Source organism: Quercus lobata, chromosome 10 (genome assembly GCF_001633185.2).
Source record: "Quercus lobata isolate SW786 chromosome 10, ValleyOak3.0 Primary Assembly, whole genome shotgun sequence".
Lineage (NCBI taxonomy): Eukaryota > Viridiplantae > Streptophyta > Magnoliopsida > Fagales > Fagaceae > Quercus > Quercus lobata.
In genome coordinates, this window is record NC_044913.1 from 43,899,748 (window position 1) to 43,915,823 (window position 16,076).

The 16,076-nt window shown below is 37.2% G+C and overlaps 1 protein-coding gene across 1 annotated transcript; it reads left to right on the forward strand.

Moving 5' to 3' along the window:
• The first annotated feature begins 7,503 nt into the window (after positions 1 to 7,503).
• LOC115964161 (mitochondrial import receptor subunit TOM40-1-like) lies at positions 7,504 to 14,675 on the forward strand. Its single transcript, XM_031083509.1, has 11 exons — positions 7,504 to 7,888; positions 8,148 to 8,229; positions 8,555 to 8,654; positions 8,758 to 8,853; positions 8,972 to 9,022; positions 10,168 to 10,233; positions 10,700 to 10,801; positions 12,597 to 12,665; positions 12,744 to 12,827; positions 14,080 to 14,175; positions 14,345 to 14,675. The coding sequence occupies exons 1-11, from the start codon at positions 7,750 to 7,752 to the stop codon at positions 14,399 to 14,401; spliced, it is 942 nt and encodes a 313-aa protein (XP_030939369.1). The 5' UTR covers positions 7,504 to 7,749; the 3' UTR covers positions 14,402 to 14,675.
• The last annotated feature ends 1,401 nt before the right edge of the window (positions 14,676 to 16,076 follow it).

Here is a 16,076-nt window from a genome sequence, read left to right on the forward strand (position 1 = left end):
CTTTTTGTTATAATATTATTTGTGTGAATTATGATGTGTGTGGATGTTTGTGTGTATATTATAATATAAATATATATAATTTAATAATTAGGAAATAGATATGGTTTGTTACATGTGTGTATATTGTTATCATATTATAATAACTTTTTGTTATAAAGTTAGTAAAATTCAAGAAAAAAAAAACATAAAGTTAGTGGTTGTCCCAGCGTTTGATTGGTTAAGTAGACACTAGTGTATAATTTTATGTATGAATGAGTGTGGTTGTATGTGTCAATAATTACTACAAAGCCAATAAGTTTAGTTTAGTCATTTGGTTTAAAATATTTTTATAAAAACAGTAACAAATAGATAATAAAAACTGCATAAAAATAAAAATGTTAGATAAACTTAACAAAATAAAATAATTATAGGCTCATAGCTACCCACATTGGCAATAGATACTTAAAATAAACTATCATATAATAATTCAAAGTTTGAATACTTGTAGAAAAAAATTGTAAAACTTCATGTATTATTTTTTTATTTTTTTATTTTTTGTCGGAAACTTGATATATTCAAGTTCTTTTTTATTAAAAAATGACCCCCCTACACAAAATTCCTAGAGTCGTCACTGTTTTTTTGGTTCCAAAATACTCTTACATCCTAAATTTAAGTAGAGATAAATCTTAAGGATAACATAGTAAAAATACATCTTTAACTTTCACATATAACTTTGCCTACAAAATAGGCAACGCTTAACTCTCATGTTTAGGTTCAGTTGATTTTCAAACTAAGCATTACTCCTCACGTTTAGGTTCAGTTGATTTTCAAACTAAGCATTACTCCACATTTTCACTTTTCTTTCTTCTTTCTGTTTTCTTTTTTCCTTTATCAAGACTTAACTCTCTTTTTTTTTCTTTTTTTTTGCATAAAAAAATAAACTTAACTTTTTTTAATACCCGGTAACCCATGCTCCATAATCTCATCTCACATTTGGTTTTTTTTTTACCCCTCAAATCTCTTTGTTTTGATTTTGAAGAAAAAAAATACTAAAAAGTAGAGAGAAAACTTAAGGATAACATGCTAAAAAAATATCTAACTCCCATGTAAAACATTGCCTACAAAATGGGACAATTGTCACATCAGTTACTCAATTTATTTTTCCTCAATTCCTCTCAGTTCTATCTTCTTTTTCTCTATACTATCATCATCATCTTTTCTAAATTCAAAATCCAAAAGAGAGAAAACTTTACTTACAAAAACAAAAGTGCAGTTCTAATTGTTCAATATAACATGTGTGTTAATGTACATTACTCTTTTCAATTTTGTTTTTATAAATAACTCAATAGCCTTCTAATTATTTGGACTTTGTGTCTTCTTCTTTTCTTTATTTTTCTTTGATTACTATTACAGTAGAACATAGACTAAACGTAGAACACAAACTGTGCAATTAGGATAAGTATCAAAGTGCAGTTCTAATTGTTCCAGTATAACATGTGTGTCAATGTACATTACTCTTTTCAATTTTGTTTTTATAAAGAAATCACCAGCCTTCTAATTATTTGAACTTTAGGTCTTCTTCATTTCTTTATTTTCTTATGGTTATCTTTTTCTTTTTTTTAATACGCGTTTGTGGGTTAAAACTTAATCATTGCTTTTTTTATTTATTACAATAGTAAGGTGCTTTTTTCTTTGATTACTGTAAGGACACGATTCGTAACGAACCGTAGCGGTGTTGGGTTCGTACGTAAAAAGGCCCAAACAATATCATTTGTAGAGCGTGAGTTTAGAAGGCTAGGCCTTAGTCACCAGGTGATGGGTTTTTCGTGGTAATCGTGCGTGTCTAGGTTATCTTCACCCATGGAGACTTTCTCCTGGAGGTGGGCTGGGAGGCTCTGGCTTTTGGCCATTTTTCCCAGCCTCCTCTCTAGGTTACTGATTTTTCCTTTTATACCCGCCTGTGTTCACTGTCTTTCGTCCACGTATAGGGTCAACATTTCCAAGGCTGATATTTGTCCCATCAGCCCATACCCAAAGTCATTGGGGGTGGTTGTAAAAGCCAAAGAATGCGGCTATGTCAGGTTAAGAGTATTGAATGGCAGTAAGGGCAGCTTTCTCTAGATATTTTAGATCTTTCTTCCGAGTTTCAGTCCTATACCATTTTTACCCCTCTTTCTAGGGGGACTTTGGGTCTGCCGAGGACTAAACTGCCCTCGGCGGTATCCATAGGCTATCTTGTCGAGCTTGGGCCATAGCCCTCCTTGGCTTGGGCCTTTGGATTCTCCCCGGATAGATGGGTCTGGCCCATAAATCATTTGAGCCCCACAATAGTCCCTCAAAACCCGGCTGTCCAACCTCTTGGTTGGAAAGGGGGTTTTGATAATACCGAGCTTTTATGATGGCTCCTTTAATTCGGCCCTTCATTAATGCAGATGGTTTTCCGTCTGTCCAAGAAATATACTGATCTACGAGGCGTTTTTTGATTTTACTCCTGACGCGTTCTCGTCGTTTGATTATTCAAAACACGCTTTTAATGACTTCCCTTTACGAGACTCATTTACATTCGACGATTCGTCTGACGAGACGGAGAAATGGAACGGACACATCTTCGTTTTCAGATTCTTTTGGAAACCTTAACGAATTCAATGCCTTCCGTTTTGCCCTTCCTATAAGAAGACAAGTAGGAAGCTATTACTTTCGTGCAGAGACCCTTTTATTTTTCTGAGATTTGAAACCTTTTGCCTCCCTTAGCGTTTACTTAACTCAGTAGTTATACACTAAATCACAGTACATTCACCATAACAAATGATGAAGAAACCATACCCCTCCTCAAAGCGTCATGTTCTAATAAAGCTCGAAATGGTTCGGTCAGGGCAAGGATGGCGGAGGCTTAAGATTTGTCTTACCTTCCTTTTAGCCAAAATCCGAAGCAGGAATTCGTCACGTCAAACTTTCGGCGTGACTGAGTCGAGAACACCCATCATCAGTATCAACCGCGCTCTCATGAGCATACCTAATATGGCTCCAGTGTGTTGGGAGTCAGGATCGAGGCAGGGACTAAGTGCCCCTGCTTCTTCCTCTCTTCGTTCACTGGCACCTCCTTTTGCCTCCCTTTCTTAGTCTTCCCAGCACCAGTTCCATCCTGGTGCTTTTCTTTCTCCCTCTTTTGCTCATTTTTCTTTCTTTTCATCTCTTCTCTCTTCTTCTCCTCCTTCTTTACTCATGTCCTCCATCTTCTTTATTCATCTCCTCCATCTTCTTCTTCCTTCTCCTTCAAATTCTTCTTCCTTCTCCTTCATCTTTTTCCAAAGAAGGTTCTTCTTTCGATATGAGCAATACTGAGGCAGAAATTGGAGAGACTTCTGAAGACGAGTTTAAAAGACACCTGGCTGTTTACTTATCTGTACTGCGAATGTTAGTGTTGCTTCGGCAGCTCACCTTTTGTATAGGCTTGTTTGAGCCCCTCTTTGTACGTTGTAATAATTTTTCATATTAATAAAAATTGTCGTTATTTTACTTCGCATGCTCTGTCTCTATGTTTTTACAAATTTGCAAACGCTGCTCAGCATAATAATATAGCATTTGAATCGATGACAACTAAGGCCAAAATGCTTGCTAATAAAAGAAGTCACCACAACTTTAACAGAATTGCTTGAACTAGCAATGCGTACCTATGAATAACGGTAATTGCCCGAAACAATGCCGAGATTAGAACTGGATGCTCTATGCGGTGTAGGAAGTAATCGTTCGAAGACATATCACCCGCAAAAATGAACAACCCCCTTAGGCTACCGAATAGTGGAGTGCCCCACCATCATCTTAACACTTTTATTGGCCTTAACATTTTACAGTATCTGAGCCGGGGACTTTTCCCATCCGAGCAGTTATAAAACTTGTAATTTTTCTTTCTCTCTTTTTTTTTTTACTTGGTTTCCCCATAAGCTTGAGTCCGAGGACCATGCAAGGCCTTGGTTCTGTCCAAAACTTGTAATTTTTCTTTTTTGTACTTGGTTTCCCCATAGGCTTGGATCCGAGGACCATGCAAGGCCTTGGTTCTGTCCAAAACTTGTAATTTTTCTTTTTTTGTACTTGGTTTCCCCATAGGCTTAGGTCCGAGGACCATGCAAGGCCTTGGTTCTGTTCAAAACTTGTAATTTTTCTTTTTTGTACTTGGTTTCCCCATAGGCTTGGGTCCGAGGACCATGCAAGGCCTTGGTTCTGTCCAAAACTTGTAATTTTTCTTTTTTGTACTTGGTTTCCCCATAGGCTTGAGTCCGAGGACTATGCAAGGCCTTGGTTCTGTCCCTGGGCCCCCATGCAGAACGGGCCTGGGCCGCGAGTTTACTGGGCCCACAAATTAAGAGGTATTTCCGTAGTCTTTGGTCACGCGGTACTTTTTGGTGTCCCAGTGTTCGAGGTGCGCCTTCACGAGACTCCTTTAATCTCATGGTTGCAGATGGCGTGGGAAATCGAGCCGGAGACATTTTGTCTGTAGCGTTCCTTGGGACGCTGCGTGAATTAAATGCCACCACCTTATCTTTTTAAATAAATAGGAGAGAAAGTTGCCTTACCTGCGCGCAAATCCTTCAGTTTCCTCTCTTAGTATATCATGTTTGAGGCGAGGGTTGGGGAAAAGGAACTCTCTCCGCCACGGAGGCGCCGTGTCCTCCTGAGACTCAAAGTAGTGAGGTACGGGCAAAGGAGGCGTAAATTCAAGGGAACATTCCGTTTCGACAGAGGGGAAAGGGTGTTTCTCCCCCTTTTAGTCAAAATCCGAAGCAGGTTCTGTTCATGCCAGAATTTTGGTGTGTCAGAAGAAAGATTCTCCGCCATCAGCGCCTCTGCCTTGTTGCAGGCAAATTTTTGGTGAAGGCTCCTCAACTTCCGGTTCCCTGCACCCTTCCTTCAGCGGTGTGAGGCTCAAGTTGGGTTCTTTTGCTGCCTGAGTTATGGGCGTGCAAAAGCATTGAGGAGGAATAAGGTCTCGAAGCAGTAGCCAACCTCTCCTCTGTGCTACCTCCTCGGCTTTATCTTCATTCTCTTGTATTTTTCTTTACTTACGTAGTTAGCTTTAATGTAAGCTTGTTTCAGCTTTTCATTGTACACTGTACTGTTCCTTTGTCTTAATAAAAGATGTGTTTATTTCTTTATACATACTTTTCTTCTCTGCAACAACTACTTGGTGCATGAATATTAAATGTAAGCTTGCCCTTAATGATATTCCGGGCAGAAAAATGCCTTAACACAGATTCCTACTGGTTTAAACTCACAAATATTATCAAGTATAACAAGGGTAATCCTCAATAAATTAAACTCTTGGAACTAACCGGGATAACCGCTGAGTGCTGCGCGATGCATGCTAGACCAATGTCCGAGAACGATAAACTCTAAATAATTCGTTCGAGAGGGTAGCCGAGTAGCGAGGGACTTTGATTGTGCTTTTGGGTAATATATTGCACCGTATCGCATCAACCCCTTTGGTACTGGGGATCCGAAGGTAGACCGGGGAATCCGTGCAATTAAGGGATTAACCCAACTGTTAACGAGGAGTTCTCTTCGGATGGATTTTGAGGTTTATGTGCCATAGTTTTTTTTTTTTTTAAATAGTTGGTTTCCCCATAGGCTTGGTCCGAGGACCATGCAAGGCCTGGTTCTGTCCAAAACTTGTAAGATTTCCTTTTCCAAGTAGTTGGTTTCCCCAGAGGCTTGAGTCCGTGGACCATGCAATGCCTTGGTTCTGTCCAAAACCTAGTTTTCCTCATCCAGGTAGTTGGTTTCCCCAGAGGCTTGAGTCCGAGGACTATGCAATGCCTTGGTTCTGTCCAAAACCTAGTTTTCCTCATCCAGGTAGTTGGTTTCCCCAGAGGCTTGAGTCCGAGGACTATGCAATGCTTGGTTCTTGTTTTCCTCATCTAGTTGGTTTCCCCAGAGCTTGAGTCCGAGGACTATGCAATGCCTTTTCTGTCCAAACCTCATCCAGGTAGTTGGTTTCCCCAGGCTTGAGTCCTCAATGCCTTGGTTCTAGTGTTGGTTTCCCAGAGGCTTGAGTCCTATGCAATGCCTTTCTGTCCAAAACCTAGTTTTCCTCATCTAGGTAGTTGGTTTCCCCAGAGGCTTGAGTCCGTGGACCATGCAATGCCTTGGTTCTGTCCAAAACCTAGTTTTCCTCATCCAAGTAGTTGGTTTCCCCAGAGGCTTGAGTCCGAGGACTATGCAATGCCTTGGTTCTGTCCAAAACCTAGTTTTCCTCATCTAGGTAGTTGGTTTCCCCAGAGGCTTGAGTCCGAGGACCATGCAATGCCTTGGTTCTGTCCAAAACCTAGTTTTCCTTTGGCACTGGACCTTGGCTTTAGGGGAGTTAGCTCCCCGGCCAAGCCCCTTGAATTATCCGTGCGATTAATGCTACAAAGCGTAGCCCCTAGCCAAGAAGCATAGCCCCTAGCGGAACTTTACTCTAAAACTCTACAACCAGTTGTCAGAGATGATAAGGGAACTCTCTCGACCCACCGCCTATGCCAACACACAAGCCTTCCCCACAGACGGCGCCAATTGTAAGGACACGATTCGTAACGAACCGTAGCGGTGTTGGGTTCGTACATAAAAAGGCCCAAACAATATCATTTGTAGAGCGTGGGTTTAGAAGGCTAGGCCTTAGTCACCAGGTGATGAGTTTTTCGTGGTAATTGTGCGTGTCTAGGTTATCTTCACCCATGGAGTCTTTCTCCTGGAGGTGGGCTGGGAGGCTCTGGCTTTTGGCCATTTTTCCCAGCCTCCTCTCTAGGTTACTGATTTTTCCTTTTATACCCGCCTGTGTTCACTGTCCTTCGTCCACGTATAGGGTCAACATTTCCAAGGCTGATATTTGTCCCATCAGCCCATACCCAAAGTCGTTGAGGGTGGTTGTAAAAGCCAAAGAATGCGGCTATGTCAGGTTAAGAGTATTGAATGGCAGTAAGGGCAGCTTTCCCTGGATATTTTAGATCTTTCTTCCGAGTTTCAGTCCTATACCGTTTTTACCCCTCTTTCTGGGGGGACTTTGGGTCTGTCGAGGACTGAACTGCACTCGGCGGTATCCATAGACTATCTTGTCGAGCTTGGGCCATAGCCCTCCTTGGTTTAGGCCTTTGGATTCTCCCCGGGTAGATGGGCCTGGCCCATAAATCATTTGGGCCCCACAATTACTATTACAGTAAAACACAAACTAAATTTAGAACACAAACTGTGCAATTTGGATAAGTATCAAATTGTGTAAAAAAAAACACAAAAAAAAAAAAATATTTAATAAAAAATTTAGTAATTTCAAATTATAATTGTTACAAATTATTGTTTTCAAAAATAAAATTGTTACAAATCATTAAACTTTTACATAAAAAAAAAAAATATATATATATATATATATATATTTATATATAAAACCCTCTAAGCACGCGCTAAACAGTTATACTTATGCATGACTCGTTTAACAGTCCCAAATCTAAAATTTAAGCTGCTTATTCGCCAAACAAACCGAGTGGCAACCACGAAACTGACTAGCATTAGCATCCAAAGGCAAAATTTGGAACCGGGGTTTGACTTAAACTTTTCCGAGTTAGAGCCCAAGAAGGACAACAACAACAACCTTAATAACAACGAACAAGCCCCTAGGGTTTTAGTTTTAGATCCTCTCTCTCAACTCTGTCTGGGGTTTAGTCTTTTACACTTTACCCACAGACCTCTCTCTCTCTCTCTCTCTCTCTCTGTGAGATCAAAATAACTCATTGAGTTACAACAATGGCAACTGCCACTGCCACTGCCCCTCCAACCAGTAGTACCACTACGCTGCCACAGATGAAGAAAGAGAACGAAAAAGTCGATTACTTCAACCTCCCTTGTCCTATTCCCTATGAGGAGATCCACCGTGAAGCTTTCAGTTTGTCTCTCTTCTTGTTCTTTTCTACTTTCACTCTTTCCAATTTTTGTTCGTTTTTCCATGCTTTTGATTTTGAGTGGGTAAGATTTATTTTTGTTACACGTGAATTTGGACCCAATTGATGATTTTAGGTGGATTTTCTTTTGTGTTCTGCTAATCTATAGGATCAGAATATGTAATTGCTAAAACTGTTAAATGGGCTTCTTCTTTTTTTTTGCTTCTAATTTTTGTATTGAATCTGTGTATTTTGTTTTGGCAGTGTCTTTAAAGCCAGAACTATTTGAAGGGATGCGCTTTGATTTTACCAAAGGACTCAATCAGAGGTTCTCACTCAGCCACAGGTAGCTTTGCCCCTCTCTCATTGTCTGGGTACAATACTCTGTAGTCCCTAAACTTTTAGCCCAGGAGCGATTTTAGTCTCAAAATTTTATATTGGTTACTTTTATTCTCTAGCATACTTTAAGTGATTGTTCTTCATTAGAGACTAAAAAGTTTGTTAGGACTAAAAGTGATTGCTTTAAATTTTGGGGACTAAAATCAATCGTGCTAAATTTTAGGTACCAACAATGTATTTTGGCATTTGTTTCTTGGGTTTTCAATTTTCTGTGCCTTTTTTTTATCGGTGTCAATTTTGATAGTAATTATTTGTTGTTCACAATCGGTCAGCGTGTTCATGGGACCAATGGAGATTCCTTCACAATCTTCTGAAACGATTAAAATCCCTACTGCTCACTATGAATTTGGTGCCAACTTTATAGACCCAAAGGTAAGTGACCTCTGGTTGAAGGAGTTTTAAAAAAATAAAATAAAAATCCAATGATGAATTAGAATTGAAAACTTCGCTGTTGGTGTGAATTGCTTTTGTGTAGCTGATGCTTTTTGGGAGAATAATGACTGATGGGAGGCTCAATGCAAGAGTGAAGTGTGATTTAACCGACAATCTTTCTTTCAAGGGTAATGCTCAGGTAAATACGCATATATTAACATCCCTTGATGAATGATAATGGAGTTTTTCCCTTTTTTGCTAGCATTTTGCCTTATCATGTCTAAGGCAGTTGATTATATTTACTTGTGCTTTTCCAGCTTACAAATGAGCCGCATATGTCACATGGAATGGCCTATTTTGATTACAAGGTGAAGCTTCTCTTATTCCTCACTTGTAAATATGTTTATATTTTCTCATTGTGCTTTTAGTGATGATGTTGGTGCATTTACATAATTGTTAGTTTTTTCCGATATGCGATCAGAGTGTTCTAGGCTGCAGAGGCACCTAATCTAGGGGATATTTCTGAGTACCTGCATAAGTACTTAGTGGCTGACACTTTATTGTTAATGAAATCTGTCATTTAAGAAAAGTTTCATTAAGGTCGCAAGTTGTGACAGATGCACATTTTCTTTATCTATAGTTAAAATATTATTTTGTTAAAGAACATATGAGTATGATGTTCTTGTCAATTATTCAGATTATGAATTGAGATAACTAGTTTTTTCTTTACCTCGGGAGAGTCAGAAATCTGGAAATCATTTGATGGCTGTGGATTCCATCAGATTCTTGTTCACATGCTAATAAGGAAGAAATTTCTGTATCAAAATGTGAAGTGGACCCTATCTTCAGATAATATTCTTGTAACCACTATCCATTGTTCAGCAACATTGGGCTCTCTCTCTCTCTCTCTCTCTCTCTCTCTAAGTAATAAGGGCTGGAAGTTGTTTTTATAGTCTAGTTGGCAAAGTGTCTTGGAATTGTAGTAGAGACCTAGGATCAAAACCACGCATGCCTGGGTTTGTTGGAGGGTAGGGGGTTATTCCCCCTTTTTTATCCCAGGATTTTAATCTAATAGAGGAAAAAAAAAAAGTGGATGAAAAACATGATTAATGTCTGATGGAGAACCTTTATTTCAAAAATTAAGTAGGAATCTTTCTTTTGGGTGTTCGCTTACATGGCAAAGGAGTGGGTGGATACTGGATAGGTTCAACTCTTGTGAGCAAGTGCAACAGAAGTAATATTGCCAATGAGCTCTAGCTCTAATGACACTTTCTTTACCTATGAGAAAGGGGTAGAGATGAGGGCCTGGGTTTGAGACCTAGGTTGCATTTGTGACTTACCAAGCCCAAAGTAAAAAAAAAAAGTGATACGTCCATTGACCTTCTGCAATTTTTTTCATTTTGCCCTTTCTTTGACATCTTTGGGTTGGGTCTTTCCAAAGCTCTCCTAAAATAGTAATGCTTGGATTGACATTTTGGTATCTCTAATTTGTTGAACGATGTACTTTGTGCAGGGCAAAGACTACAGGTCCCAGTTTCAGCTGGGAAATGGTGCCTTACTTGGAGCAAATTATATACAGGTATAAGATACTGGAACCAAGCCATTCCTTTTTTACACTTATTATGATGGATTGTGATTAATATTTTAAATTTAATACTATGAAGCTGCTCATGGATATGTGATAATAAATCGGTGATAATTTTCATATGGGTGGCAAATAGTATAGAGTTCTTGATGTAATCTGCTTGTTTGTGGAAACATTGGCTGGAAATAAAATTGTCGCAGAAAAAATTGTGTACTGCAGACAACGAGCAATCCAAAAAATGTATATAATTCACTAGTTATGATCCATTCGAAAGATCGTTCCTCGTCCTCACCAAACTGGAAATATTTAAATTATATGTTGCCATTTTTTGATAAGCTGTTTTATCATCTTGCCAATTGGTTAATTTCTTGGATTTTTTTTTTTGTGTTTTCCTTTTTATAGTTTGGTGTAGCAAATACCATTTAATGGTCTTTTACTGAAATAACTTTATGTTTTTCAGAGTGTGACCCCCAATTTGTCTTTTGGTGGTGAAGTGTTTTGGGCTGGTCAGCATCGGAAGTCTGGTATTGGTTATGCTGCTCGATACAACACAGATAAGATGGTATGCTGTCTTCAATTCATTCTTTATCACAAGATCACGTCTTAAGAAAATATGGATTTTTAGTGAATTCATATTAATTTACTTAGTCTGCTATTTATGGATACTTGGCTGTTCTTTTCTCCATTTCTAAGTGTTTGTCTTTTTGTTGTTCCTATGGTCAAAGCTTCTCTCTCTCTCTCTCTCTCTCGCATTCTCTGTGTGTGTGTGTGTGTGTGTGTGTGTGTGTGTGTGTGTGTGTCTTTCCTTTCTCTTTTCAATGCATTGTCAAAATTGACAACTGCAAAGTAAAGAGCTATGGAAAGTGATTAAATCATGTCTTAAGAAAATATGGATTTTTAGTGAATTTATAGTAATTTACTTAGTCTGCTATTTATGGATACTTGGCTGTTCTTTTCTCCAATTCTAAGTGCTTGTCCTATTTGTTGTTCCTATGGTCAAAGCTTCTCCCTCCCTCTCTCTCTCTCTCTCTCTCTCTCTCTGTGTCTTTCCTTTCTCTTTTCAATGCATTGTCAAAATTGACAACTGTAAAGTAAAGAGCTATGGAAATTGATTAAGTATCTGAGATATGCATTTTGGATCTACCTTGTTGCTATGCATAATTAAGATAATCAAAGGGATGGTGATCATTTTTTTATTGTGGATTCTGAGACCCTGTATGGTTCTATGAGATATACATTTTTTTATGTCGAGCTTCTTCCTTTACTCATGCTGGTATGGAAAATTCATTCATGCATGGTATGAATTGATTAACATATGTGTTAAGAAATAAAATTTATTTTCTAAAAACTCGTCCATGTATATTAAACCCCCATTTGTAGGGATTGCTCCTGTTATTCACATGTTGGCCCAACTCAATTGCTGAATGGTCAAAACTTTTGCTTGTAACCTATTCCATAGTGCATGCAGTGATACATAAGAGTATAAATCCTGTGACATCTATTGCATGGATAGAAAGGAAATACTATCTTTAAGATCAAATACTAATGCTGTGCATCCCTCTCAAAGAAGACTTTTTGGTCCAGAAAGAAGATTATGTAGTATAGATCTTTTTTGTCTTCATTCCATGGTACAAAGGTTTTTTTTTTTAGATGAATTAGGAGTTGGTGTTTGAAGTCTTAGTCCTTTTGGAAAAAGTCAAGAATATGGCATCTATTTATGTGTGCCATTTTTCAAAAAGTTAAAAATTTTGATATGAGAACTTGAGTGTTTTGGTTTATGGAATGTGTGCCCTTATGTGAGCTGTTCTTTCTCCGGATTCCTTTTTTCCTTCATCTATTCCTCTTGTTACTGTTCACATACTTTTCACTACTCTGTTTTAGCTTCCAAGATTCTTCTTTCTTCTTTCAATCCTTCTATCCTAAACCCTTCCTTCCATAAGCCACCAAATAAATCCTTGAAATAACCTTAGAGATGTTAAATCTTGTTGCTGTCAGAAAAGTTCTTGCAATTTGTTTGCTTCAAGGAATAACTCCTCTGGATACTTTTAATGTCTACCTTTTGAACTGAAAATAAAAACCCTAAATATCACCAATATGCTTCAAATCTGTAACCTTTAAACCCTGAAGCTTATAACAACGCACATAGATTTATGAAATCTGTCCCATGTCAATAAATTTTTCTGGAACTATATGGAGTTTGTAAAACAGAAGTTTTTCTTTTTTTTAATGGGTTCGTGTTTGTGGAGAAACAAATGCATTTCGTTCTCTTTGGGGGCAGGGATAAGTAACTTATTTGTTTTTAAAATTTTGATGGTATGTGATTCTTACTGTAGTTGCATTTACCAATTTTTCTGCAGGTTGCCACTGGGCAAGTTGCAAGTACAGGATTGGTTGCTCTGAGCTATGTTCAGAAGATATCTGAGAAGGTGAGTAAATTTAGCAGTATAAGAATATGTTATGATCATTTTCAAGTTTATTTTCTTATACAGTTCCCTTCCTTTTAGGTTTCTCTAGCTTCAGACTTAATGTACAACTACATGTCAAAAGAAGCCACAGCCAGTTTCGGTTATGATTACATCCTTAGACAGGTAACTTCTGCTCTTGTGTATTCTCTGGTATCCTGGTGCTGACATAATTTGCCTGCCATTGTATATGTTGCTTTTTGGTTTTGTATTCAATGTATTTTTGGTTATTAAGCATGAATATATTATTACCATTTTGATGTGAAAGTGCCAATAATAGATTTCATCTTTTACATTATAGTAGCTACCCTTTTTCTTGGTACTTTAACGCTAGTCCTAGCCCATAGGAAAGGTTAGACAAGTCTGAAGTCCCCTCACAAAATTGCACCTAATTGAGGTGAGAGTCTCATGGGATATGTTGTCTCTTCTTACCGTAATCAGGTGTTGTACAACTGTTACTAGACCATGCTGCAAGTCATGGAAAAATTCAGCTGTCTTTTGATAGGCTTAATAGGCTTTTAGTAGATGTGGTCATTAAGTTAAATGCTTGGATAGGTGGACCCTAAAATTAACTACTAAGGCACCTTAACTATTTGTATTTTATTCAGCTAGACCCAATCCATTTTATACAAGGATGAACTCAATAGCTATAGGCAGGAATGATGAGTTAAATTTGGTCCCCCTATAAAACTGAGGTCTATACAAGTTTTTAATTGATTCTCATTTTCTTGTTGCCTGTTAGGGTTTGTGAAAAGAAATCAATGTTTCAATTGGTGTGCATCTTGGAGTATGAAACAGACCAAGTTGATGCGAATTTGGGTGGGTAAGATATAATAACAATTAATAGTCAATAAAAACCAGAGTGGTTTTAAAATAACAATTAATAGTCAATAAAGACCAAAGTGGTTTTAACTTTTTTAAATTTTTTTTGATAAGGAGTGGTTTTAACTTTTATGCATGAATTATGTTAAGAACGTTGAACCTCAATAACAAAAATATAAGACGGTGGTGGGTGATAAAAATAAGGAGTAGGGTCAGTAATGTAAATCTGATCTGGGCATAGGGAGGTGGCAAAACATATAGAAAGTTTGGTTTGATCCCGGCTGATGCATGTATCTAGACTAGCTGATACTTCTGCTGCAATCTTTGAGAAAAAACTCCTCACCATGGTTTTTGTCACAAACAACATCCTAACTCCACTTAAAGCAAATTTAGTTTTTCATATATAATTCTCATTACTGGTGGCATTTTTATTATTTCTTATTTCTTATAGTTGTGATTCTTGTGACAAATTTATTGTGTCGTCTGTGATGACAAGCTTGATTATGTGCCTTTAACTCAACAATCTGAGCTGGACTAATTTTTATGTTTCTTACAGTGCCGCCTTAGAGGGAAGATTGATTCCAATGGCTGTGCGTCTGCTTTTCTGGAAGAGCGATTGAATATGGGTCTAAATTTTATTCTTTCTGCGGAGGTGAGGATCAATTGTTAGTTAATGCATTTTCCTTGTGTGTATCATGCAAACGTACTCATGTTGGGGATCTACAATATAGTAGTCTTCAAGATGGATGCATATCCATGATCTGTTGCACAGATTATAGATATATGCTTATTTACTCGTTTTGTAAATTTATGTCTTGCAGCTAGATCACAGGAAGAAAGACTACAAATTTGGTTTTGGGCTGACAGTCGGAGAGTAGATAAGCATGACTTGATGCTGTTTTATCCTCATTCTTGGTAGCAACTTTGCGAGCTATTCTTGCTTTATTTTTCCTATTGTCACAGAGCAAAGAAACAGTTTTGTATTTCTACTTTTGGCAACGTTATGTGTGAGTAGCATCGTGTGCTGCCACAGTTTAGCCGTCTTATTTATTTATTCGGAGTTAACACTCTTATTACCATTTAGGGCTGTAGAATGAGATCAAATAATGCGAATTAAGATATTTATCACTTCAATAACGTTGTTTTGATTCTCTTCTATTTCTTAAGTGGAAATGTGGAATGTGGAAAGAGTTTTATGTGAGGGGAACAAATCCTTTTGTCTCACCTTTAGTAAATAATCTACCAGAAACTTCAGAATGCCAAACTCACTCAATGAGCTGTAACCAAGCTGAACATTACCGAGTAACGCATGTTTGAGCTCAGCTAGACAATAGAAGTAAAGTGTTAAAGCTTGGCTCAAGCTCGAATCAAGCCTAAAATTTGTGTTCAAGCTTGAACTTATTAGGAAGTCTAAAAACTTGAGCTTGGCTTGACTTGGCTTGATTCGTTAGTCAAGCCAAACTTAAGCTCAAACTCGAGCTCAACATGAAGCCTCAAGATCCAAAGCTAAGTTCCTTATCAAAGTTTTAATGTTTTTTTCAATAAAAATAAATCAACTTAATAAAGAAAAAAGGATAATGCACTAATCATAAAATAATTCTTCTACCATTACTGGTATTCAACCATTTACAACTTATGAGTATATCTTCTCAATAGTTTGTTCCATTTTCAAAAGAAAATGACCTTCACCACTAGCTAAATTTTGTCAAATCAGGGTAAAGTTTAGTTACAAAATTAATTATAATTTTAGGTTACAATCATACTCAAATCTTTTTATTAAAGGTGAATTTTGATAAATATACCATTGGATTACATCTTCTTCTTATATTCTCCATACTTGCTAAAATTTCTAGAAAATTAAAGATCAATAACTATGTTATCAATAAATTGTTTAAATTACAAGTTTTTGTAATTTAAAACTATACATAAAATATAAGCTTATAGATCATATAACAAATAATATCTTATTGACACAAAATTTGACATGTGTATTAAAAGCGTAAAGAACATGCAATTCAATGGTTAGATTATTGAGTAAAGTTGTAGTTTTAACCAATTTTGTAGCTAAACTTTATCCAATCAATAAATCATTAACAAAACACACACACTGACACACATAAATTTTACATTCTGTAACAGCCTTGAAATGAGATTAAAGGCTTGAAGGTGAGGAAGAAATAGAAATAGAAAGAGAACTCAGTTATGTTTGAACAAGGAAAGAGAGATAAGTGGCTGGGTGAGAACCAAAACTTCTTGAGGAAGCCTTGGTGAAGTTTTCAAGGTAGAAAGAGATAAACAGGTAGTAAAATGAAATTTGATATAAATGGAAAGTGCAAAAACAGGAGTAACACTTTCAATGTGTTTGGTTGTAAAGGAGGGGAAGAGAAAAGAAGAGGAGGGAGAGAGGGAAAAGATAGGAAAAGAAATGAAAAAAGAATATGCTTCATTTTTACATTTTTGGAAAGAGTGGGGGAAGAGAAAAGAAAATAAAAGAATATATTTAATTTAGACATGTTTTTATCTAAATACCCCAAATAAAAATTAAAAGGTTTG

What these genes read in the sequence shown, in the direction of transcription:
- LOC115964161 (XM_031083509.1), top strand. Translation starts at nt 7,750, where the DNA reads ATGGCAACTGCCACTGCCACTGCCCCTCCAACCAGTAGTACCACTACG. An exon ending in AGGTTCTCACTCAGCCACAG is followed by an intron (nt 8,230 to 8,554) that starts GTAGCTTTGCCC and finishes ACAATCGGTCAG; the next exon opens with CGTGTTCATGGGACCAATGG. An exon ending in CTTTCAAGGGTAATGCTCAG is followed by an intron (nt 8,854 to 8,971) that starts GTAAATACGCAT and finishes GTGCTTTTCCAG; the next exon opens with CTTACAAATGAGCCGCATAT.